Here is an 11,196-nt window from a genome sequence, read left to right as displayed (position 1 = left end):
AAGAAAGGAAAATATTTCACGTGTGCATTCATAGAAAATAAAAGTTCTCAAGTGCAAAGAAAGAAATAGAAACCTCAAGATGTGTACATGGAGGAAAGCAATATTATTTAGGGAAAAATAGGACTGTCGGGGGTTTTTTCCCTGAGGATGAAATCCTCACGGAAATCACTCAAAGGTGAAAATGGACACCACCATGCCCTTTGTAGACATCAGACATCTAAACACCTGGGAGTTAAATTTCAAATTGAGCACAAATATTGGCTAATGGACAGCATTTGATTTGGAAAAATAAAGTTGGCATACAATGAGACTAATTATATTGAGATGCTATCAACAAGTTAAGAACACTTCTGCGTGAAAGGTTTTCAGCTAAAATAAGCTAAAGTGCTAGGCTAACTTATTAAACTGTTGTTTCTACATACGTAACCTTTTCCTCAATATAAAATATCAAAGTAATTCTTGGTAGGCATTCTTTACACAGTCCTTTGTCCTAATAGAGCATCAGTCTGGGTATGAGAGATAATTTGTTAGGTATCCCTTCCCTGCTAGTCTGATCACAAGATTGCTAATGGCTTTTTACTTTTTACTGATTTAAAACTTGCAGTGAAATCAGTGAGCATTTGCTATAATAAGCTCCTTGGACTGACAAAAATAGTTTTCAGTAATTTTTCTCACAGAGCTTTTCACTAAGGCTTATTTTTATTTACCCTCTTACATCATCCCATCTCTTGGAAGTCAAAAGAGTATGCACAGCAATAAAAAATAGAGATTAATGTTGGCCGTGGCCATTGGTAGCTTTGTTCTCCATGCACCTAGTCTCTACGTGTTCATGTCACACTTCAGTGGCTAGGAACCAAATCTCAGCCAGCTCTGCAGGGATGTAGAACTCTGCCCTTGCTGTCTTCCCTGTCAAGGCAGAGCTGCAGGTGCACCACGTCCTTGTCTCATGCCCGGCTGAGCTGACAGAGCATAGGCCCTGCTAGCCCCCCTGCAGGCATCATCAAGCTGCCTGGCCCCTGGTAAGGCATCCCCTGGCTCAGGTGCCCTGGAGCCCTGAACCACACAGCTGAGCAGGCGTCAAGGCAAAGAAATGAGCACCTGCTTTTTTCAAGTAAAGAAGGTGAGCAGTGTGCACTTGCTGCCATGGGGAGTCGGTGATACGGCTGGTGGGACTGTGGGGCAAGTTCCCAAAGCAAATTTGCAGCGATGTTTTGGTACACACAGAGGATAAAATCCAATGGAGAAGGGAGTGACAAGTCTGAACCTAAGCACATCTGTACAAACTAATTTTTTTTTTCTGGGAGCACACATGCCGTTTTGAAAAAGGGTCTTTTTGTGTATGGCTCTGTGTGATTGATTACCTGTCTCACAACGATTCCTCCGTCCATAAATGCTTCATCTCCTTGAGTTTGTCAGTGCCTTGCATAATAGGGGTTTTGGGACTGCAAGCTTCTTGTCCACAGGAAGGAGGAAGGAAGATAAATCAATTTTCAACTACACAGCAGCAAAACCAAGCAGTACAGGGTGCCATTGAAAGCCCCTTCATTTCACTGATCCATTACTCCTTTATACAGCACACTAAGGACTGCCAGCATGCTTTATGAAATTAATTGAGGAAGAAAAAATACCTACTGGGGCAGCTCACTCTGACACTGAAACAGACACTCATTTAGGCCATGCATGAGCTGTTTAATAACATGGAGGTAAAAGAACAGCTTTTGCTGTTGAAGCAGGGAAGGCAATGGGCAGGGGGAACAGTGCCGGGCAGGATTAGCCAGCAGGGATAACTTATTTGGTCTTGCAAAAAAAGCTGGGGAATAACTGGGCCCAGCTTCTCCTTTATTTATACTGGTTAAAAGATTTCCATTTTCACAAATGCCCTTGGAGCTCCCATTTCTCTATCGCAAGCACGATGGGACCTCCCTGCCCCCTTCCAGACAAATGTTTGTTTTCCCAGTTCTCTCTCCACAGTCTCTACTGGTGGACATCTGTTGTAAAGCTCCTCACTGGGAAGCCTGTTGTTACAGTTGTAGGGTCTTCAGAGTTGTCTGTGGCTAAGGCACAAAATCATGTCAAAGATGGCTTAGGAAAAAGCTTTGTTTAAACACTACTTGCATTGAAAATTGTCCCATTTGTTTTTAAGGCCGGCCTGAAGACGTCATTGTACAAACAGAAGTGGTCCATGCTTTGCCAGGTACTGACGTGACTCTGGTGTGCCGCTTCCCAAAACCACGTACCACCTACATAATACAGTCGCAGTGGTCCAAGACTGATGACAACCAGCTTACCAGGATAGCTGTTTATCACCCCATTTATGGTACCCACTATTTCACCTTTTCTGAGGCTTCTTACAACTTTTCAGTGTCCTTCAGCACAAGGAAGTGCTGCAGCTGGGATGTTACAGAGGCTTTGTGTTCCCCTGATCCAAATACCACATCTGAATGCAGTCAGTGGGCTCTGCATCTGAAAAACATTACCGTCTCCCTTAGTGGCCAGTACGAGTGCAGTTTTGCTACTTACCCATACGGGACAAAGGCTGCAAAAATTCAGCTTATTGTCAAGGCAGAAGGTAAGTGATTACTAGTAAGATGTTGCTTTTTTTCTAATGGGGTGGGAGGGATATCAGGATAGATGTACATTTCTTGGTCCATAATGGTGACTTGTTTGGGGTTTGCAATGGTGCCACTGAATGCCACTGTCTACACAGTTTCCTATTTACCAGGCACTCTTTAGCTGTTGTTATCCAGCTCATGATTAGAAGACCTTATTTTAGAGTAACATGAAGTTAGATAGGAAGGCAGAAAAGGTGATGAGATGGTCAGTTTCCACATTTTCATTTTCAAGAAACATGCTGCAGGGAAGACTAGATGAGCGGCTCAGGATATGGTGGGACTGAGGATGCTGGATCTCCAAACCACACTGTGATGCTGCTTTGGGTGTGTAGCAGTGGACATTAGAAAAACACCATTGTCTAGTTGAGGCTGAGGGCTGGCATCTGCAGGACGTGCTGAGTGTTAGGTCAGTGAAGGGGTGTGTGTCCCCACTATCAATAACAAACTGGAGAAGAGCGGAGGATTACTTAGGACAATCACAGGCACTTGGCTGCTTCTGTCAGCCAAAAGGAAACTGGAAAGCAGCATGACTGCTTGTGGTAAGTAAGCCTCAGGGGAGAGTGTGAACTCCAGGGAGGATATTTAAATTATCCTGGCAAAGGAAGAAATGGGTTTAAATAGGACATGAATGGATTTGACTACAAATTAAACAACAGTGCCAACCATTAATGCAGCAACTTTGGGAACAGCTGTTTAGTGCCAGCCGTGAGGGCAAAAGTCCAAACTGCCGAGAAGATGGAGCTGGGCAGGGATGTTGGGCAAGCTTGTGTTCTGCACATAGGGGACTGGATTTGATGATCCCAGAAACCTCTTTCTGACCCAGGTTTCTGTTAACAAGCCAAGAAGGATTAAAGAAAATACATCAAACCTGGCACCATTTCAGTTCAGAGCTGCAAGGCCAACATGCTCGCTCTGCTTGCGCAGAGGGCTGTAGACGCAGCACACGTTCAAGGGTTAGGAGCACAGTGGGTGCAGGTGATGTTAGGGGCAGCAGTAGGCAGCAGCACTCCCACCAACACTTTGGCCTGCATTGTGAGGCCAGACTGGTGGCAGGAGGGATGTTGGTCTCCATTCTGGATTACACTGGTCCTGCAGCAGGACAGGATCCTGTGCAAGCCTCATACGCAAGGACATTTAACCCAAGCTGCCACCTCACCCCCTAATGGCCCCTGCATGGCAGTGGTTCCAAGCATTTTGGTGCTGTTGTCCTGAAGGTACCCCTCAGGGGCAACCCAGCAGGGCCTTCCTACCCTGATGAACTTACAAAGGCAAAATTAGGGCCAGCATCTCCGTGCAACCCACAGAGGATGGGTGTTTTGTGTAAACAAACAGTACACTCTAGACACTGTGTTAAGGTTGAAGATGCCACTTTACCTGCTGTGCAGGGTTGTGCTGCTGTAGGCTTCCCTTTGGGAATTCTCCTGCACTTCACAGAGCAGAGAGGCTGAATCAGCCAGAGAGCAGTGAGGTACAGACAGTGCTGGTAACCACGTGAAACCCTCCCATGCTTCTGTCCATGCAATTTGTGTCTTTCTTAATGCAGTAATAGTGCTAATCAGACATTGCTCCATTCCTCTTGCTGGTGCCCTTGGTTGATGCTTGCACGTTCAATGCTATTATTGCTGTCTATATGCTAAATGTGGGCAGCTCTTGTTCATAGCAGCATCATTTTGGCTTTTTTAAGCAACTGCATGATGTAGCAAGCTGTGCTACTGATAACTGCTTGTTAGAGAGAACTAAAAATTTCCATTTGCAATATGCCTCTTGCAGACATGTTTTAAGGTAACCAGATCTTTTGCAACCAACCATTTCCACTCAAAAGAAGGCAAAAGATCTTAATCCAGCCTGAGAGTGGGATGGAGAGGGGTGCTAGCCACCAATGCAGTACAGCTCCCAACTACATCAAGGTGAATCCAAATGGATTCAACTTGTGTATACCCACAGAGGAGCAGGCCAACGCAGGACTGACAAACACAGAGGACCTTAGCTAACAGGCTGTTAATGGAAATGAGAATCAAATACAAGGTAAATAAGCAGCTGGGACACATGACTGTGAGAATAGGCAGACAGTTTGCAGACTGAGATCCTGGGGCGACTACTCGTCTTCATACTTCTTGTACGATGCATGGCGCTTTTGCGTGGTAGTTTGTCCCAGCAAAGTCCCCTGTGCAGTTTTGTTCCTGCGGGAGCTATAGATTTGCTTTCTTTGCCCTTTCTTTATCCTTTCCACATTATCCAACTCCTTTAGGTCTCGTGTACTCTATGTCCCTCCATGATAGCTGGCTCCTCAGCTGCTTTGCTCTGATGGGCAGTGGTGACAAGCTGCTTCTGCTACTGGGTCTCCTGGGCACCACCCTGGAAGCTGCCTTTCTTTGTGTCTCTGTGGCACAGGCCGTGTGCTGGCATTGTCACACCAGGCTTGAGTGCCAGATGTGAAGAAAGTTACTGTCACCATAAAGTTCCCACTGCCAAATAACCCAAATAACCTAACAGTCTGGAACTGCTAGATATTCTCCCTCCCCTCAGGATAAAAAAATAAATAAAATATATATCTATTCTACATCTACATGCAAGGCAGAGCTACCAGGGGAGCAAAGTTGAAGGGTTTCCCCTCAGTGTGCCTGCCTAGAGGGAAGAAGGAAGGCAGGAGGCAGGCTGCGGCATGGAGGCGTGCCAGCACAGCAGGCTGCACAGCGCTTCTGCCCACTGCCAGGGTGAGGGTCCCAGAGATCAGTGCTCACCAAGGCACTCGTAGCATCTCCTGGCCATCAACACTGCTCTTCCTGTTCTAATGCACACACGCACACAGACCCACAGGCAGAAGAGCCCTGGACTGGGAATGGGTAGGGTAGGAGATGCTGAAATGCTTTTTCAAATCAGTGACAAAGGAATGAGTGACAGGTTCTATGCTTCTAGTAGTGGGCAGGTTGGAAAATAACAAAAGGAGCACTTACAGTGAAACAGGGTTGATCTTAACCTGCCTGACACGCTGAGCACCTTGCTTTGTGAAAGGTCTGCGGGTATCTTCAGAGTAAAGGAAATAAAGGTGCCCAAAATTGATGTGAAGGTTTATTGCTGCAGGAAAAAAAATGCAAGAGAAGATTGAAGCCTCAAATTATACTCAGCTCCAAGAGGAGACATCTTGATCCTGCAGTTAAGCAAAGGTTTTGATCAATTGCCCAAAAATTCAGATAAAGCTGTGAGTTAGACTCATGAAACTGCATCTAGAATCAGATGCAGAGCTTTCACTTAACAAGTGGATCTATGGGTAATGGTTTAAAATGTTCCCTTCTAATGAAAGAAGTGCCTGTTTCTAGAATACTATTCAGCATCAGTTTTTAAAGCACGATGAACATTATGTTTCTGATTTTCCTCCTTGGGCTTTTTATTGTTGTCGTAATGACAAAAGAGGAGCAACACTACGTGAAAGAAGTGTGGTTACACCAGACTTTAGAAATTCCATGCCTTGAGGACACAACCTCAGAAAATTTGTCGAATTATCCTTTGAAATGGCTAGTGGTAAGTATCCTTCATCTCAGGTATAAATTGCAGAAGGAACTACAGGGTATTTTTGCAGATTGGAATAGAAATGTTAGAATGCACTGTGTCCTGCAGAATCTGCTAAACAAAAGGTATTGGTTGCTTTGGACTGTGATAATAAAGGGGGAAAGTACAAACAGGGGTTTGCAACATAGACACCACAAACAATAGAAACAAAGAGGGAGAATTCCATCTTAATTGCTTTTAATTTTTCAAGAGTGCATGCAGAGCAGAGCAAGTCCATGGAAAGTGGCAAAGAGCTTAGCAAATGTAATGGAACTCAAATATTCTTTGCATTGGATTTCTCAGGGATTTTTGCCGTAGTGAAGCTTCAGCATCTCTGAAAAATTCATGGTTACTGTGTAGGGTAGTGTGATATCAGGCTGCCTTGAAATACGAAAAAAAAGGAGGGGGCTGACTGTAGTGTTTTTGGTTTTGTTAACCTCTGTGTCATGCCGAAGATGTGCAAACCCAGTTATCTAGCTAACCACATAAAAACTATTTTTCAGCAATTTACTGTGAGGTATAAAGCTCATCATATTTTTGTACTGCATCTCACTTTCTGGTTAAATATTTGTATGCACGTTTTAATGTAAACCTTTTAGCATTAATTTCAGTATGTAGAGATAAGTATCACCCAGCAGTGTCCTTAAACTGTGCCTGTTAATTTCGATCTATGATAGGAGGAGGTGTAACTACTGAGGGTTTTCTCAAAGGTGATTTTCAAATATTTTAGGCTTTTTAGTCTTTTGTCCCAGCTCATTGTCTATTTAAATCTCCCTTTTGCAGTGCATTCTTAATATTTTTGTAGGGAATTTTTTGTCCTTGCAACTTTTTAGTGTTGCTAGTTCCCTCTATGAAGTAGCAGAGGAAGGGGGAAAAAAGCTCTCAAAGGTCGTCACAATGACATATGTGGGTCACCACGTGTCACTCAGAGTATAGTTTGCAAATATGTACCGAGGCATAGATGGCCAGGATGTGCTGGCAGTACCTGTAACTAAGGGAGGCTAGCAAAAAGGCATTAAGAGGAGATGACTTTTAGTTATTTTCATCAGGTTCTCACTATTTAAAATCTAAAAGAGTAAGGATTTTCTTGACATTTTCAGTTGTGTTTAATATGTATGGGATGTTCAGCATAACTTAAAGATCGCTGCAGTGAGAAAGCAGATTTGTTGCCTTCTCAGCAGGCTACAGAGGTCAGGACTCATGAGACACAGCTGTTTACTCCATAGTTTATTGGTAAGTTGATGACCACTATTAGTTTTGAAGTTCTGGGAGAGAAGGTATATGGGAAAAAATAGATGTTGCAAATATCCACGTACTACTATATAATCTAGGGATGAAAGGGAAGCTTTTCGTAGTAGGAATAGAGCTGGTCTACAAAAATATTTGGGGGGGTGTCTGGTTTTCACACATCGTGTGGGTTACTCTTTTCACAGGAGGAAAATGGCAGGAAAGAGGAACTTGTGAGCAAGGAGCCCTCCCGTCCTGCAGTATACAGGAATGGCAGCGCACTATACAGGCAAAGAGTTCGCCTGGGTTTGAATAATGCTCTGAAAATTTCCCCCACCAAAATCACAGATGATGGCAGGGTGTTTTCCTGCCATGTGGTGTACCACTTGGAGAGAGTCAGGAAGAGCAGCACCACTGTGAGAGTATTCGGTAAGGAGCTTACGCCAACTGCCCATTCACTTGCACTTGGAAAGGTAACACTCCCGTCTGGTTCTGAAGGCAATAGGTTTTGAAATACACTGGGATATTTTTTATGTATGCATATTTACCTGGTATTTTTTTCAGCTGCAATGAATTGAAATGGTGTCAATGACACCATAGTTTTTAGGAAGTCTTCAAGGCCATTCCTTCAATTTCCGGCGTCAAATACAGTAGATCCATTGCGCATATATCAACAACAGTGTCACACATTGTCACTATCTCACCCCAATGTGTAAGATTATGTTTGTACTTGCAGGTTACAGGTAAGCATCTTGGTCATCAAAATCTCCGTGCCCAAGTTACCAAATGACCGTGCTGCCTGTGGTTAGAAAATCATGGCCAAAACTTAGTAAGCAGCTAAAGCAGTTTGGAGCTACTGTTGTTGCAAAGTCACATCCTTGAAGGAGTGTGATGTCCATCTGCTGCCAAAGGCTCTGGTTCTGAAAATGAGGTCCTGCGTGAGGGTCTCAAATTGATCAGGAGCAGCAGGGCCTGTGTACCAGAATCATGGGGGCTGGGATTTCATGCTGAAAGCTTTCGCCATCTTTAGTTGCTTGTTCTGTTCCATTTCTAGTGGCTTAGGAACTACTCTGCAATCGCTGAGGTACAACCGAGTCAGAAAAATGCTGTCCACTGAAAACTGATCTGTGTTTTCTGCATATAGAGGAGTAGGTTTGGAAAACATATTTCCAACGGCTATTAAAGAATGGGTCTGCCAACAGTCCCTTGACTGTAGCTGCCTGCCTGAGGAAGCCTGTGGCTAGAGGGTGGCATGGCCATGGGAGGCTGATGCTCTGAATGCAAAGAAAGATTCAACAGGGAGCAGAAAAAAAAAAAAGGAAAAAAAAAACAACCTAAACCCTGTGTCTGGCAAGAGAAATAAAAGTAGAAGTTAACAATCTGAAATTTCCTATTGTGCTTGCATGAATCAGACATGGGTCTTACTTTTAAAAGTTAACTTTTGTCAGATAACTACAGTGTTACCTGGATAATCGTTCAAGTATACTAACATACTTGAACTCTCTCTCCCCTCTGCCCCTGCTGATGCTCTTGCCTTAATTTCTGTATGTTAACCTAAGATGCCTTTATATGGTTTGTTCTCTGAATTACCGTGTTGTGTGTGGTTGCCTGTGCATGTACCCACATAAGCATATTAGTACCACAGGGGAGAGAGGTAAACAAGAAAGCACCTGTGGTTGAACAGCCTCTGATGCTCCCAGTAAGTGCTGGGTGTTAGCAGGTACACAGACCCAGCCTCAAATGGCCAGGGCAGGTTCTAAAGCATGACAGCAAGCATATACAATGTCAATAGCACATTATATTAGTTATATCTGTCATCCTGGCCATTAGAAAGGACATAGCTAAGGAGCCAGGGCCAACTGAAACCTGGGGAGACTTGCCCATCTCAGCAACCCAGCATCCCCCGTCACCCACTTGTGCAGTTGAACCCATGGGCTCAGTGACATGAAAGAAAGGGAGCAGGGGCAGGCAGGCAGCTAGTGCACTACAGTGCTGTAACGCACAGCAGGAGGAGGAGGAGGAAAGGAAGGTACTGTGGCATGGGGAAAGCTCTTTGTGCACAATCCCTCTGACAAACCCTTCAGGGCTAAACACAGCAGAGACAGCCCAAATCTGAAGGGCAGTAGTACTGCTTCTCCACAGATGCTTGAGGTGGCCTGTGTATGACTGAGAGCTGGGCAGAAGAGGATTAAGAAAAGAATGAGCAAGTCTCTCAGTGAGGCTGAGTGTCTTGACAGGTTGAGTAAAATCAGACATTAAATCGAGAGAGCTTTTTTAAGCGGGCACTTTTGGACTGAAATGTTTGAAAATATTTCTTTTCTAGAATAGATTTCTTTTAGATAAAAGTTTCTGAGAAAATGTATGGCCTTTTCACATCTAACTTTGCCAAATATTGATTTCTGCTTTTTGTAAAAGTAAAAGCTCAGCAGCAGAAACTACTATACTAAATACTGAATTTCTGCTAGACCCCAAACATTGGTAAATATCCTAGCAAAACAAATGAATGTCAAACTGTTAACAGGGCCTGAGATGTTAAATGGAAAAGATCTATTAGACCATTCAGAGCTGTGCTTGAGAACTGCTTGCCAGAAGAGTTATCGAGCAAACATGTCTTCTGAGAAAGCAGAGGACAGCAACCAATACAGATGTGGAAAAGCATACCCATTCTCATTAAAAAAAAAAAAAAAAGAAAAGGAAGAACAGGCACTAGACTGGATGTTATTTGGTCTCCCAAATAACTCCTCAACTTTTAGCTGAGATTAGAAACACCAGTTTACCAGACTTTTTCTTAAATCTGAAAAAGTACGGCTGTCTTCTGCCAGACCCACTACAATCTGTACAGTTTTGGCAAGGCAGAAACAAGGATGAAATCTTACAACACTCATTTTTCTGATAGGAAGAATGCACAAAAAAAACCCCAAACCCAAAAAAACCCCACCAACCCCACACAGGAAAAAAAAAAAAAAACAAAAAAACAGAAGGAAAAAAGAAAAGGAAATTCCACCCAAAAAGTATGCTAAGACCAGAAAATCATATGACCATGATAATTAAATATAGGTCACTCCCAGACATAATCCAACAGCAACACTAGGCAGAAAAATGGAAATTAAAAGAAGGTGGGAGAGTCCTTGGTGGATTTGCTGTATAGAACAACAGGGACAGTTGAGCAGTTCACCTCAGAATGGAATTTAATGAGCTAAAGAGACTCTATATAAATTAACAGAGTTAGAAAAAACAAGAAAAGCAGATTATCTTAACGGTAGAGATTAAAGTGAGGTTGGAAAGAGAAAGAATTACAGGTCTCCTAAGTAATCCAAGGGCTGCACTTGTTTCCAGTCCAGTTTTAAATCTCAGAAAGGGCCAAAAGCACAACTCATCCAAGGATTTGGATAAGCTATATAAGCTATATATTAGCACAGTTTCAATAGTTCTTACATAATAAGTCAGTTAATATTACTGTAAACCAGTTATCCCAATGACTAATTTAGAAATGCCACCCTAGAGAGGCTTACAACACCTGATAGCTTTTATCTATACAGTCAGCCACACCTAAAACAAAAGAAAACACTTTTCCTTTTCTTGTGGATATGGTGTCTTTTGTGGAGACAAGTGCCCTGATGTGAAGGTGAGCTCTGGGCTTCCCAGCAAGGCAGGAAGCATCTGTGTTATGATACTGTCACACGTCTGCCCAGGTGACAACATGCGGATAGCTGGTTCCCCAAACCAATGGATGTTTTGGGGAATGGCTAAAGCCTTTGCAGATGACTTTGATTTGCAAACACCTGGGGGAACCAACATCTGGGGAGTGGTT

At 43.5% G+C, this 11,196-nt stretch overlaps 1 protein-coding gene across 1 annotated transcript in view; it reads left to right on the top strand.

Moving 5' to 3' along the window:
- Positions 1-2,143: 2,143 nt before the first annotated feature.
- CD96 (CD96 molecule) overlaps positions 2,144-11,196 on the top strand; it is a gene marked incomplete at its 5' end in the record, with an annotated part of 24,742 nt that continues 15,689 nt past the window's right edge. The window contains 3 exons of the mRNA XM_010144913.1: positions 2,144-2,569; positions 6,022-6,131; positions 7,592-7,814. Coding sequence (XP_010143215.1) covers positions 2,144-2,569; positions 6,022-6,131; positions 7,592-7,814 — 759 coding nt within the window. The remainder of the gene's footprint in view (positions 2,570-6,021; positions 6,132-7,591; positions 7,815-11,196) is intronic.

This window comes from Buceros rhinoceros, unplaced genomic scaffold (assembly GCF_000710305.1).
Source record: "Buceros rhinoceros silvestris isolate BGI_N320 unplaced genomic scaffold, ASM71030v1 scaffold6891, whole genome shotgun sequence".
In the NCBI taxonomy this organism is placed as follows: Eukaryota; Metazoa; Chordata; class Aves; order Bucerotiformes; family Bucerotidae; genus Buceros; species Buceros rhinoceros.
Note: the sequence above shows the minus strand (reverse complement) of the source record. Positions and strands in the feature narration are given on the sequence as shown.